This window comes from Loxodonta africana, chromosome 6 (genome assembly GCF_030014295.1).
Source record: "Loxodonta africana isolate mLoxAfr1 chromosome 6, mLoxAfr1.hap2, whole genome shotgun sequence".
NCBI lineage: Eukaryota > Metazoa > Chordata > Mammalia > Proboscidea > Elephantidae > Loxodonta > Loxodonta africana.
Genome location: NC_087347.1, coordinates 21,080,065 through 21,095,780, shown reverse-complemented (window position 1 = coordinate 21,095,780; position 15,716 = coordinate 21,080,065). Strand labels below are relative to the sequence as shown.

The window sequence follows — 15,716 nt, the reverse complement described above, 5'->3', positions numbered from 1 at the left end:
CTGAAAACTGAACAATAGTTTAGCTTAACTAGTAAAAAAGGTCTGCCTTGAGCATTATGCTCTTTTAAGAACTACCTATATGGGATCAAATTAACAGCAACTCAAAAGATTAGATAGGAACTGTAGAGGGCAGTGAGTTTATGTTAATGAAGGAGGAACAACTGAAAAAGAGGGTGAGAATGGCTGTACAACTCGAATGTAATCAGTGTCACTAAATTGTACATGTAGAAACTGTTGAATTGGTGTGTTTTCCCATGTATATTCTCAACAACAAAATTAAAAAACAAAAACAAGATTCTGAACCTCACCAAATCCTCACAAAAATCCTATCTGAGTCCAAACCCACACAAGTTCCAGCATACCACCTTCAAGGGGTCAAAGCACACTTATCTGTTTTTAAAGTCGGCTCAGTTCACTCCCCACCTACTGTGAGGATGTCAGGCCCATTTATGCTGGCTTTACAGATGAAAACACTGACATACAGGAAGGTCAGGCAACTATTCCAAGATAACACAATCCTGAGATAAAGTGGAAAGAAGAGTATTAAAAAATCCGTATGCCAGCCTAAGCTCAGTGTTCTGTAAAAGCAGTATTCCACAAGCTGTAATGGTTATAAAGAGAATCATTCTACTGATTCAATTTTCACTGCATTCCTTCAAGCGGGGAAGGTAAGGTAAAGCTTAGATGAATTTGGAAAAGATGTTTTATGTAAATACATTTAGAAAAAGAAGTTACATGGGGTAAAATTATTTTTAAACAACTCACAATACATGTTGCCACTACTGACATTTAAAGAAACAACAACAGGAGTTCAGTTACCTGTTACAAAAGTCTTTACGTAAACATATGTACAGTAGAAATTAATGCAGAATCTTACCCCAGTTGCCTGTAGGTGTTGCCTGAACTCATCCATAGTTGTGTTAGAGATGCTCATATCCCTAAACATTCCCTCCAGTTTTGATGTGAACTGACATCCACACTCAGTCTGTGGAAGAAAAATACAAATATACACAAACGAATGAGGAATTTTTCTATAAGAAAATGTAGAAATAAACTGTTTATTATAACTGCCATCCCTGATAATCTCCTTTCTAAATGTTTCCAATAGTTGCTCTATGCCTGTGGTTATCAAACTTTGCCGTGTTTAAGAAAGACTCAACGCCAAGGATTTTATTTCAAAATGCATATTCCAAGACTCTTCCAAGGATTCCAATACACCGCATCAAAGGTGGGGCCAAACCCTGCATTTTTAACAAGCACCTCAGGTGATACAGGTAGTCTATGAATTACACTTTTTGAAACAGAACTATATGGTAATATTCTCTTTATTGCTTGCCTTGTAATCCTCCCCAGACCTTCATGAATATATTCTGCCATTAAAAAAAAACCCAAGAGATAATTCAGCAAAGTCTGGATGTCCTAGAACTTGAACAGATGTATGTACAGCCTGTATCATGCTCAAAAACAATCATTATTAATTTCTAGAAATAAATATTTTAAATAATTTACAATCATACGTTGCTGGTGCTCAATCATGTGATAAACATTAGTTACAACATATATTTGGCTTCATCTTACATATACCTTACCTTTAACTTAGATATCATATTTTTTTCAGAGTCATCAGAAACACTTTTATTTGTGAGAAGTCTCCTTGCCAAGTGTTGTTTATAATAACGTTCAAATACATCTTTTTCTTGCATAAACCTAAAAAGGACCATTGCCTTATCCAATATTGTTTCTACTTCTTGTTCTGTTAGCTGCAGAATTAATATAAAGACAATTTACAATTATTAAATTTTAGTTTTACAAAAATACCACCACAGTTTAAAATACTGTTTGAAATCAAACAAATATTTGGTGGGCTTATGTCAGAAGAAGGAATTTGGTTTGAGAAAGCGATCTCCTACTTCACACAGCATAACTCTTTAACCCTCATCTAGTGACTGGATTACTGTTGGTGGGTTGGGTGGGGGAGTGGACAGGAGTTCTATTACCCAGAGAGCTACTGCTAAAATCAAGGCATGTGGTGACACAGGGCTGTATCAAGATATGACTGAAACAGATGAAATAAAATTTTAATAACAAAAAAGAATGTTTTACGAAGCCTTTGTATATTTAGGCAGAAACTTACAGAGCCAAAAGACTGATATTTTCATTTAAACTCATTCAAAACCTGAATTTTGCAAAGTGATAATAACAGCAAAAAAGCCACTCACTCTTTGAAATGAGGGCAAGATGATACTCTGGCTGGTTGTACTAAGCTTATATCTAGAACGTATGGGAGGCTAAACAGATGTGTAATTAATAGTCTTTTCTACTCCTTGATGATCTTCCTATTTTTTTTTTTTGTTGTTGTTGTTGCTGTTACAATGACTGTCTGCAAAACCTATGGCCATTTATTACATATCCCTCATCTCACAGATTCCAGGATGAAGTGAAAAAGACCAACTCATAGGTGATCATAATATGCTTAAATTTGACTTTCAGTGCTGCAGTGTGCTTCCAAGATCCCAGATATATCATAAAGGCTTGAATATGAGCTTCAGTATATGCTTTCAAAATTTTCTGAAAGCTACTCTTCTAGTCTATGTCTTCGAATTCTTCTCATCCAAGTATCATTAGATACATAACTCAGACAACTGAAAGACAGCAAGCAAAGTTCTGTGCTTTGGATTGCAGTTTTCAAGGTCCCTGTTATCTAAGATGTGTGTCTGTCAGCTGCCATAGAGTCTGCCCCCAATTCATGGCGAGCCCATGAACAACAGAACAAAATGCTTTTTGGTCCTATGCCATCCCTATGATAGGCTGTAGATTGGACGCTGTGATCCACAGGGTTTTCACTGGCTGCTTTTCAGAAGTAGATCACATTTCTTCCTAGTCTGTCTTAGTCTGCAAGATCCTGTTCAATACCATAGCAATATGCAAGCCTCCACTGACAGATGGTAGTGGCTGCTCACGAGATTCGCTGGCCAGGAATTAAAGCTCGATCTCCCACAAGGAAGATGAGAATTCTAAGGTGCACTGAAAGGAGCACCATTTCTATATACCAGAAGGGGCCTATTAAAAGGAATTTGCCTTCTGAAGCATTTAAACAAGTTATTAAATTTCTGTCAGCAGTATCAGGCAAGCAATAGCAGGTCTAGAGATCCGTTAGATTCAAATCAATAGCTATGGTTTGGAAAAATGTACTTAAGAAAGTTTTGTTTTTCCTCAAATGGCAGTTTATCATAGGAAGTCAGACAGCCTTCAATGACAGACACGTGATGGCTGAGTATGAGACGCGTTGACTGCGAACGGAACACAGGTCTCCCGCATGAAGGCGAGAATTCTACTACTGAACACTGAACCCACACTGCCCCCTCTTCTTATCTACAGCATATCTTAATAGTCATAAAGACTGTTTAATAACCATGGCTGTGTGGTTCTTTGGTTTTGGTGCCAATTACACGTTAAGTAAAATGTAAAAGTACTTTTGACCGTTTCGAATACCTTTAATCCTTTTAATAAAGAGCTTGCTTATTAGGTATAGCAAAGGGCTATCCTTAATTTTATATCAATAAAATTTGCTACTTTTATATTTTATTTCTTATTATACATCTACAAGTGAATTTTCAAAAGTATTCATACTTACCCCTTTGACTCCCTTTTTCAACTTATCATCAATAAATAATGAGAGGTATTCTGGGGACCTGGAGTTGAGGTTAAGAAAATACTCAAAGTCACCCGCAATAGTCTGTTTAAAGAGCCGGTCATTATTGAACGATTCCTGGAGGAAGCGATCAAATCTACTCTTCAGATCCAATAACCCCTTACAAATAAAAACAAAGAAATTTAGGATACATTATGATAATATTTCCATAAACAATACACTTGTGATCATGTATGTTTATCTTAACTTTGTTGGTAACTAAATGTGTATTCAGTGTTAAACTTACGGATTCTGTATTAATTTCAAACCCTGTTAAAAATGTCAGTGATACAAGTATTCTATTTTCCACGTATGTATTATGTCTCCCCACCCTGTCTTAACTGAATGGGTGAGGCAGAGAGAAAATTAGCTTTAAAAAAATGTACATACACAAGTTGATTATTTACATTAAAACACAAGAAAAACTTGCGGCATAATTTGTTCATGGTACTGCTTGAGAGCAAAACATTTTGAAACAAAAACTATTTACCTAAACACAGTTATTTTTAACACACTAAGGAAAAAAAAAAATTTTTTTTTTTTCACAAGGTCTACAAATACTAAGGTGCATTAAAAAAAATAGCTTACTTTCATTCTTGAGAGTACTTAAATAAGATCTTCATCAGACAGAAAATGAAAAGGAGCAGTTGGGCTTTGCTCCCTGTTATAAATTGGCATACCTCTCAAAATTCTAAAATATTTAAGATCATCAATAGGTTAGTGAGAGTGGTCTTTTTACCACTTGTCAAAATTACTTTATCATACCTGGATATAGTCAACGGGATTCTTTCCTTCTCCCTCCTCAGAAACAAGGGCTTTACCCTGCTCCCTCAAATAGGAACTCATACACTCACACATTGTTTTCAGACCATTTGGCACACGACTAAATAACTTGTACATACAAGCAAGGTCTGCAACCAGAAAGAGAAAAAAAATGGCTATGTTAAAGATGAAGAAAAAATGTAGATCTGTGTTCATGCTGTTCCTGATCTGAGATATTCAGAGAACCTTATCCCTGTCGTCCCCATTTGATGACCATATGAAAAATTATTAAAAAAAAAATAGCAAATGAAAAAAAAAGAACAGAAAAAAAGGTTAATAGTTATTAGTACAATTTAAGAAATACAGCTTTTAGGTAAGATACTTGGAAAGCATTATCTTAGCAAATTTTAATTTACATGGAAGAAATGATGCCCAACCAACCTAATAAAAAAGTAATGTCACAACAGAAACTGTATTTTTGAGATCCTACATAACTCTAATCTGAATCCTATTGATTACTCTAAAGTGCGTATCAAAAGGAAAACTTTAATTTTGGTGTAAATAGTAGTCAACGTAATAAGGAAGAAATTTAAAAGTCAAAGTCTTGCATGTGAAAGCTGGACAATGAATAAGGAAGACCAAAGAAGAGTTGATGCATTTGAATTACGGTACTGGCAAAAAATATTGAATATACCATGGACTGCCAGAAGAACGACCAAATCTGTCTTGGAAAAAGTACAGCCAGAATGTTCCTTAGAAGCGAGGATGGTGAGACTTTGTCTCACATACTTTGGACATGTTATCAGGAGGGACCAGTCCCTGGAGAAGGACATCATGCTTGGTCAAGTAGAGGGTCGGCAAAATAGAGGAAGACCCTCAACAAGATGGACTGACACAGTGGCTGCAACAATGGGCTCAAACACAGCAACAACTGTGAGAATGGCGCAGGACCAGGCAGCACTTTGTTCTGTTGTACACAGGGTCATTACAAGTCGGAAACGACTTGACAACACCTAACAATAACAAAGATCTCAAAAGTTTAACTGACAAATATTACAAGTCAAATAAAATTTACTTCATTACCTCATGGTTACGAAGTTTATATGACATTCGTCGCATAAATACCTATTCTTCAATATTTTCCTTACAGCAATCCTTAGTATTCCCCAGTTAATTTCCTAAAGCTAATTATCTCTGTTTTAAAATACTGGTCTATCTCAATACATTGCTTTTAGTTAGAATGAAAACTTACACCCCTATCCATTTTTTATACTTTTTCACAAGTCAAAAATATAGTTAAAATGGTCATCTTTTCCATGTGCCTAATGTTTCTTTGAAATAATAACTCATGTAAAGACTACAGCATCAGAACTTTACAATGATGTAAAGAAGCTTTATGATTAAAAATGTTTGAAAATGGAGTTAGAATGGCAGTTCTAGATCAGGGGTTAGCAACGTTTTTCTGTGAAGGGCTAAACAGTAAATAGTTAAGACTTGTGGGCCTTGCACAGTCTCAGTAGCAACTACTCAACTCTGCCTTTGTACCAAGAAAGCAGCCATACACAATATAGAAATGCATGGGGCATGGCTGTGTCCCAATAAAGCCTTATTTATGGACACTAAAATCTGCAATTCGTAATTTTCATGTGAAATGAACTATCCTTCTTTTGATTTTTTTCCCCCAATCATTTAAAAATGTAAAAACCATTCTCAGCTTACGGACGGAACACAAGCTGGTGGAGGGCCAGATTTGGAAATTTGCTCACCTTGGTCTAGATTTTAAGAACAAGTTAGATCCTGAAAGTAAAGCTGTATGTATTTAGAAAACACTTAAAAGTTTTACTGTTTTATAAGGACCTTGCTTCTAAAATTGGTTCCAGTGACTTTCAGAAGCAAATTTTATTAAAAATAAGTTCTCATTAATAACATGTACAAAGTCATCTCTACACAGCCAATCTTCCAGTTTTCTCACTTGTATAGCACAAATTACAACCAAATTTTCCATATAAAAAACAGGTATTACAACTGCAACAGCAATTTATGGACATACACTACACTAAATTTGGGATACCAAATATCTCTAATGAAATGACTCTCAATGTGTCTGTTTTGTTCATATGTAGTAACAAGTTTTGCTTAATATTCCATGTTGTATATTTAACTGCATTTAATACAATTTCATTGTGTTTAATTCACCGCATTAAAATGTGAAAGAGAAAATTAAAAAATACTTGGCACTCAAAAATTAAACACCATTACTTCTGTATACACTTAATAAAACAATAAAAAGAAGATCCAATTTGAACTAAATTTCATAGTGCTACATGCATCTAATAACTAGCCAAATTCATCCTCCATTCATAGTGGAAAAAAGTTTTTCACTTCCTGACTTACAAGACAGTTGGATTCATAATGGCTAAATTTGGCCTGACCTAGTCTCAAGATACTGCTCAAGAGCAGTGCTTACTTAGCACAATTAAGACATTTAGCAATGAGGTTTCTAGCAGAAGGTCAGGAAAACTGAAGCCCAAATTTTTACATTTAATTCAGAACCACAGGCATCTACTTGCCTGGTGAAAACATTAAGTACTAAACAGAGAAGAACTATAAAAAAAACAAAAACAATAGAGAAGAACTATAGTAAGTAGATACTCTGACATTCTTTCATTAAAAAAAAAAAAATTTCATTTAAGTACTTATTAATTACCTACGATGCCTTAAGCACACTTAAGATCTTTAACACACGTCTAAGCAGGTTACAGAGATACTGTAATCCAGGCATGTCTAACAACCTCTGCAACAAACATTTCCTAGCCCTCTAACCTGCAGTCCATTTAGTCATCTTTCCCAGACCCTGTAAGTAAGCATTAACCTAATACTTAAACAGTACACCAGATGATAATCTATTTGTATTTTGTTTAAGCAAGGGAAAATGCTTTTTTGTAAAGAAGCATTTAGAGATCAGGGGATGTCAAACTATTGCCCATGGGCCAAGTACAGCCTACCACCTATTTCTGTACAGCCCATAAACTAAGAATTTTTTAAATATTTTTATATGACTGGAAAAAAACAACAGAATAATATTTGTGACATGAAAACTTTATGAAATTTACATTTCAGGGCCCACAAATAAAATCTTACTGGAAGCCACTCGAAAATTCATTTGTGTACTGTCCATGGCTGCTTTCTCACTGCTACAGCAAGATGAGCAGTTGACTGTTTGGCCCATAAGCCTAAAATGCTCACTATCTGGCCCTTTACAAAAAAAAAAGTTTGTCAGCCCCTGATTTAGACCCTAGAGATAAAAGTACTTCATTTTAGAAAACATGACAAAGTTTTGTTTTGTTTTTTGCTTTTACAAAATTATTTATGCGAAGGGTCCTTTTAAGTTTTCTGGTTTAATAAAAACGAATTTACATACACTTTTCAATAACTTATATATAGAAATACGACCATTTCAAAACACAGGCAAGGATTCTACTAGAATCCATGCATCAACCTCTTCTCACCATCTTTTTCTCTTTTCTTACTCCCTCCTGTCTTTTATTTTATTCTACTTTTGCTAACACTTCTTAACAGGAATCAGGAGAAGAGCAAAGCAACCATGTTTATTTTTTAATACTGTATCAGGGATTTACAAAGTCAAAATATAAAGCACTAATGCATCAGAAATTAAAAATGAATATAAGAATCATATTGCCCTTTGACATAACTTCTAGGGTATTTGTCACTTGAAAATCTTTTTCAGGAAAATAAAGGTAAACAGTCATAAAGATAAACGCTAGTTACCTCAAAAATGTTTACCTTTACAAAATTCTTTTTCCTTTGTCAATATATAACTTCAGAGCTCCCAAAACCAATCTACTAGTTTATCTGAATATGTCAATACAGAAGACACAAATATTTTTGCTTTTTTGGTGATACCCTTAACACAATTTAATCCCCCCAAAAAGTCTACTGAAATTTTAAGATGAAACATCATATTTTCAAAGAATCACAAAAAACTACAGAAGTATGTGGCAATGGAGAGAGAGCTCAACACCTCCAGGGTATGCAAAAAAGCAAAAAAAAAAAAACAGGAATGGATGAGAATTTGTTGGTCTCAGCATTAATACCAGGTTTCTTATCTTCTGGGTTAAGAAAACCTTGAAAAGACAGAAGAAAAACCCACTTAATTCACTAGAATAATCCAAAATCCTTACTCATAAGACAGCGAGTGTTAAGCTTTACCGTTAAATCCTAACAAAGTAACAATGGTGACTAATGACATACACAACTTCTTGGAAACGGACATTCATAAGCATTACTTTAGTTGCAGGGGAATAAACAATTACTGAAAACCTGGTAGAACTACAAGGACTTATTTTTCAATTGTTAACTCTTACCTTCTGTCTTTCCATTTTTCAACATATGTACTAGTCCAGAATTCTCCATTTCTACTATAGTCTTCATGTGCTTAGAAATGAGTTCCCTTTCAACCACCTTTACAATTGGCTCTTCAGTTGATTTGTCAAGGCAGTGCATCACCCGTTCTATTTCTTCATTAATTCTAGCTTCTACTTTCTTTATATATACTGAAGCACTGTTTTCTGCTAAAAATTTCTGGCTTTCCATCTGCAATTAAGAAGCATAATTTTTTTTTAAACACAGAAGCACAATGTGTTTCTACTTTTAATTGGGCTTCTACAGAAGTTTGAGCTCACCCAGCAGCTTTGTGGAAGAAAGGCCTGCCAATCTGCTTCCCTAAACATTACAGCCAAAAAAGCCCTATGGGAGCAGTTCTACTCTGTAACACACTGGGTTGCCATGAACTGGAATCCACTTGATGGCAACTGGTCTGTTCTGTGACTGCTCCCCCATTCCCTGCCTGTGGCGTTTACCATAAACTAGCCAAATTATCCTAAGCACTAGTAACGTTTTATATAGTTTTTTATTACATTAAAACAAATCCATTGTCTTTGAGTTGATTCCGACTTATGGTGAACCCATAAATTTATATAACCTGAATTACAGCCTTTAAAGCATTACTTACGTAAAGCATGAGATTAAAGCAATATATTATCTTTAAAGTAGCGTTTTTCAAGCTTTGCCAATGTACTCCAAATAGAAAAAAAGTCATCATAGCCAGGGAGAGTCAAAAGTATAGAATGAAGCAACTCACCCCAAGTGAGCGCAGAAAATTCTTCTGATTTGTTTTAATGTAAAATTATGCCCAGAAAGATTAATCACTTTTATTTTAAAAGCTTTGTTGGCATACTGGTGGTTGCTAAAATTTTCCCGCCATCCCAAGCCCAGTCTCAAAAGAATAAAGACGTGCTGAAGTCTGAAAAAGAGCTTTTTAATAATTATTAATTATGTCATCTGCTAACATCAGTCTTATAGATGTTTTACTAAATAATGCTATCCCAATTCATTTTAACCTATTTGACAGCGGCCTTTAATAGATATACCTAAAAATCATACAACAGAAGGCATGTTGATATAAACTATGTTCAATTTAGTAAAATTTCACACTTTATTAACAAAAAGTAGTTTTAACCCTCAAAAATAATGAAGTTCTTAAGAACAGATATTAACACATCAAACAAAAATCTTGGTGAGACCAACTTTCCACTGAGTACTAACAAAAATACACATATATGTATATCCATACACATAAATACATATATGTCATTACAGAATGTTTTCAAATCTTGATTGGCAAACAGTTTATCTAATAGTATTTATACACTGTAATGGAGAAAATTAAAACTAATACGAAGGTAAAAATATAGTCAAAATTGTCTACAATTAGGTGCTATGTTACTAGAAAAGAAAGACTATTTCCTACACTGTGAATTATTACTTCTCAAAACATGGTCCAGGCTCACCAGTGTGGGCCACAAAGGTCTCCCCCATGAGCAACAAACTGATTTAAAAAAAAAAAAAAAACACAGCAAATCCATCCTTTGTTTCTTTATGGGTAAATGACACCAAAATTCAGAGTTCCATTTTTATATACAGTCTAAGGGCTCTTAGAAGTGACATACTCAATTATTAAGGGTTATTATAATCTTGTATTCAATTTTTTAAAAAAAAAGCCTATCACTGAAGTAAAAATTACATATTAACATTCTACTAGGATGTCTATTTTGGCAACACTATCTAACTCCTACTGTAAATCACACAGACAGTTGCAGCTTTCAAAAAGGATGCCTTGTTATTAAAAATACTGTCTTGCATTTTGTCATGGTACTTTGTTATTACTTTATAATCATTTCACGACAAATTAGTAGTAGTTTAGCTTCACTTTTGGCCATTTATTGGGTGTTCGATTGTATATAATGCTGCATATTTCTATCAACAGCATTTGTTGGCCTGCAATCTCCTAATCAACAGCCTGTAAGACATATATGCAGAATAGAATCATACATAACTCTACTACTAAAGCCTATACAGTGAGACCTCATGGTGATATGCTGCCTGTGAATGTATGCTATTTAATTACAGTCAGTGCTTGGTAGTCACTGCAGTTATGGTCTGTAAAATTGCCACCAACACTGAATTAGCAAATACTGAACCACTGCCCTTAGGGCAAATATAGGATTAGGTTCCTACAAGCCTCTCATCACAATACATAACCTTATTCTATGTGTTTCTGTTAAAAGACACCTTATTTAATATATTTGTAAATTCATTAACAATCAAACCCAAAGCTAACAGCACAATAATTCATGCCTGAATAAAGCTTCTCTAACACAGGTATTTTCTCTGTAAGGCACATCACATCCTTCTTGAGCTTAGGAACAGTAGACAGTGCTTCAGCACTATGTTTTTTTAAACAAAAATTCTTCCATGAAAAGAAATACTTCTATGAAAAACACGGCACTAAGTAGACTGTAAGAAAGAGTTGTTCATAGTAGGAGAGCTGAAACAAGAAGACAGCTTTGTCTCGGTTCGACTTCAGCTGGGAAGGTATGTGTCAGGGACTCAGATTTTTCACTGCTCTGTAAATGTCTGTGAATGATGGCTAGCTAGCCATTAAGTATTCATTTTGGAGTTAGAAATTAAGTTTTAGAGAGTAGGTAAATTCACAAATACAAAATTCATGAACAATGAGGATCAACCGTAATGCCGTAACATATACAAATAATAGATGATAAGGCTATTTCTAAGTTTGAAGGGTAATGTTTCATAGCATAACAAAAAATTCACGTGTGTAAGTTCAAACTCTTCAGTATGTTATCAGTGAGTTTCTTAACTGAAATGTGAGAATGTAGTGTAGGTATGCTGAAAGATAATTCTGTGTCCCCCAAATGGGCCTCAGATAAAAAAAAGATCAAAATGTTCAAATTAATAACTACATGCAGTAACTTTCAGAACATCTCACAAGAGTGTTTATGTTTTCACTGATTACCTGAAAAAATTCTGCAGACATTTCCAAAAAAGGAGCCTCAAAATCTTCTTCATAGACTGATCTTCCTTCAAGACCTAAAATCATTAACATCTGGCAAGCATTTCTTATTGCGCCTCTGTCAAAAGAAGTTAAACCACTTGATAATCAAAGATTCACATAAAAAATGCAACAGAAGTAGCTAGAAATACCCTTAGAATGTTAAACATTCATCAAAGTAACCCATCTCTATAAGCAACTTATTTATGAAATAAGGATTTAGAGTAATTTTAATTGGAAAGCATGTCTTAACTGTTGTCCTCACCCCACTGTAACTTAAAAATTTTAAAGAAAACACGGGGAGTAGCATCTGGGGTCTTAAACGTTACCAAGCAGCCATCTAAGATGTATCAATGGGTCTCAACCCACCTGGAGCCAAGAGAGAATGAAGAACACCAATGACACAAGGTAATTACGAGCCCAAGTGACAGAAAGGGCCACATTAAGTTAGGGACTACATCAGCCTGAGACCAGAAGAACTAGATGGTACCCGGCTACAACTGATGACTACCCTGACAGGGAACACAACAGAGAATCCCTGATGGAGCAGGAGAACAGTGGGATGCAGACCTCAAATTCTCATGAAAAGACCAGACTTAATGGTCTGACTGAGACTAGAAGGACTGTGGAGGTCATGGTCCCCACCAAGATAGGAATCATTCTCAAAGCTAACTCTTCAGACAGGGATTGGACTGGACTATAAAATAGAAAATGATACTGGTGAGGAGTGAGCTTCTTGGCTCAAGGAGATACATGAGACTATGTGGGCAGCTCATGTCTGGAACGGAGATGAGAAGGCAGAGGGGGACAGAAGCTGGCTAAAAGGACATAGGAATACAGGGTGGAGAGAAGGACTGTGCTGTCTCATTAGGGGGAGAACAACAGGAGTATATAACGAGGGTACATATAAATTTCTGTATGAGACTGACTTGACTTATAAACTTTTACTTAAAGCACAATAAAAATTAAAAAAAAAAATTTTAAAGAAAACATGCTTAGGATGTCCAAATATTTCTATGTATTTAAAAACACAGAGAGAATAAAAAGGTTGGCTTATTAGTATGCAGGGAAGAGTGAGTGAGACCGCTGTACTGCCCAGCATAGGTACAATATACAGCTACTCCTAAGCAATATAATTTTTTGTACTAAATGGCTTTTGGGCAATCCTGACCAAGTACCAAAGCTGAAGTATTCAGAATTTTACAAGTCTTCGTCTCATAGCTGCTTGGAAAACAGTAAAGCAGAGGAAGCAATCTTAAAGTTTCAAGTCACTCTAGCACTGCAATCATGTTAGAAAGGGGAAGAAACAGATGGGGAATAGTAATTCTTAGTAATGTTAGAGAATGTTCAGCATTTTTCTTTAAAAATCATTAGAATGAAAGCCAAAGCCTTTAAAGAAAAAGACCAAGAGAATAAATAAAAATGTTATCACACAGCAAAAAATGAACAAAATGCCAGCATGAAAAATAAAAAAGAAGATTAATGGCTGATTTTTTTAAAAAGTATATTAAATGAAAGCTTACGATGGGCTCTTCTAAAAATTTAACTTTGCTGAATTGATACAAGGTTTACAAGGATACTCATAATGTACTAGGTATTCAAACTTTCATTTATTTTAATAAAATTATGACAGTGAGTTGGTTCTCAAGATATAATCATTAAAAACTAAAACCCCCAGAGTAAAAGGATGACTATACCTGTCTACAACTTCTCCTTTCCGCTCTCTTGCAATCATATCCAATAGAGTTTGCCGTAGATGATCCCTAATACAACCATAACGGACAACTTGATCTCGAAAAATAATTAATCCCAAATTGTAGACATTCTCCACATTATTTTGTTGTACATATACACGGTCCTGCAGTTAAAGACAAAATCATATAAACATAGTACAATTCTTGCAAATATAAAACCAATCATTATGAGCTAAAACAATGAATTAAAAGGAAATAACATTCCAAAAGCCATCATTTTTCAGGTGAGTAACACTTCAAACTACCTTAAAGCAATGGAATTTCCTAATACCTCCCAAGTTATACTGAAGTTAGTACGTCTTCATGATTTGCAACGGTTACGTGGTACAGCAGGGTTAGCAGCTCGGCTGCTAACCAAAAGGTTGGCAGTTCCAATCCACCAGCTGCTCCTTGGAAACCCTATGCTATGAGTCAGAATCACCTTGATGGCAACAGGTTTTCGTTACTGAAACAAACAACGGATATAGACAGTTGCACATTTATACTAAGAAAAAGAGGGTAAAAAGCAGCACTACACTTAGAGGCAAGCGAGCAAAAAGGGGAGGAAAGGTAGACAGAAATGTAGGCAGATCATCCATCCTCTTTCTCCCCAAAGCCGTACCATGCCCAGACATGGTTCTTACTTTCTTTAACACTGTACATGAAGATCATATTTTCTGAAATAAAATTCAGAGCTGAATGAAATACACATTCCTATGACTTAAGCTGGCTCCTCACTAGTAAATATTAAAAGGTTGTAATATTTTATAATAAAAATATAGAGCAGCATTAAGTGTTTGATAATTCTAAACTGTCACTTCAAACAGATTACTGGTCATCACCTTATTCAAGTTCTCACCAACCTGACTAGGTGTCTCACTTTACAGATCACAGGTAATACAGAACTAGTGGCTATACAGTCTTATTTTATGCATTATCTGAAAATCTGTATTTACACCAAAATACACTGAAATAAAACTACTACATTTACTTCTTAAAAGGATTAGTAATAGAGTTCCTTTTTGTTCTTAAATCAGGCTCTCTCTTGGCTTTGGTAGGTCTATCAAAGTCAAAAGATAAGAGTCCACAGCTTTTACCAGATTCTTAAAGGCATCTGTAAGCCAAAAACATTTAAGACACACTGCACACAGAAATCTCTGGACTTTGCATTTATGTAATTTTAATTCATTATAAGGAACACCAAGGACAGCTTACAAGATGAACATGAAAAGACGCTCTATCATATCAAGAGAGTAACTAGAATGGCATGGATCAATTTTCCAACCAATTTTAACTGAATTCTTCATGTACAGTACTCCCATCATATGACAATATTGTTCCCAACCTTCTTTCATTCATTTTATACAATATTTGTTGCCATCGGGTTGATTCCGACTCATTGTGACCCTATAGGACTGAGTAGAACTGTCCCATACGGTTTCCAAGGAGTGGCTGGTGAATTCAAACTGCCAACCTTTTGGTTAGTGGATGAGTTCTTGACCACTGAGTCACAAAGGCTCCATCAAGCGTAACAGGTTTAGTAAAATCCCTTTGGCCTCAACTTTATACAGAAAAGTAATCTAGTAAAGCTGAACAGTACTAAAAGAAGCAATAGAAAGACACCAAGGGTTGGGAAAGAAAGCTACCCTTTACGAAAATAAGTTAAAATGAAATTTTTTAAAAACATTTTTAAAGACATTATTGCAGTGTAATTTATGCCATAGAATTCACCCACTAAAAGTACAATTACTTACAGTACATGTCTATAGCTGTGCTACCACTGACACAATCCAGTTCTAGAGTAAGTCTATCACCCCAAAAAATTCCCTGAGCCTGTTCGCGGTCAATCTCCACTCTCGCTCTGAGCATACTGCTTTCTGCCTATGTATTTCCTTGACTGGGCACTTCATAGAACATATAGTCTTTTGTGTCTGATTTCTTTCACTAAGCCTGTTTTTAAGGTTCACTCGTGTTATAGTGTGTATTAGTATTTCATTCCTTTTTAGCGCTGAACAGTATTCCATTATATGTACCACTTTTTGTTTAACCATCCATTAGCTGATGAATATTTTGAGCTGTTTTGAGTTTTGGGCTCTTA

The 15,716-nt window shown here is 35.0% G+C and overlaps 1 protein-coding gene across 6 annotated transcripts in view; it reads right to left on the bottom strand.

The window, feature by feature from the left end:
* The window catches only part of CUL3 (cullin 3), a 133,372-nt gene that overhangs the window by 39,782 nt on the left and 77,874 nt on the right, over nucleotides 1-15,716 (bottom strand). For all 6 annotated transcript variants that reach the window (XM_064286633.1, XM_064286634.1, XM_064286635.1 and 3 more), the window contains 7 exons: nucleotides 13,583-13,743; nucleotides 11,850-11,964; nucleotides 8,839-9,067; nucleotides 4,457-4,602; nucleotides 3,635-3,811; nucleotides 1,590-1,760; nucleotides 878-985 (listed from right to left, as the gene is read on the bottom strand). In XM_064286633.1, coding sequence (XP_064142703.1) covers nucleotides 878-985; nucleotides 1,590-1,760; nucleotides 3,635-3,811; nucleotides 4,457-4,602; nucleotides 8,839-9,067; nucleotides 11,850-11,964; nucleotides 13,583-13,743 — 1,107 coding nt within the window. The remainder of the gene's footprint in view (nucleotides 1-877; nucleotides 986-1,589; nucleotides 1,761-3,634; nucleotides 3,812-4,456; nucleotides 4,603-8,838; nucleotides 9,068-11,849; nucleotides 11,965-13,582; nucleotides 13,744-15,716) is intronic.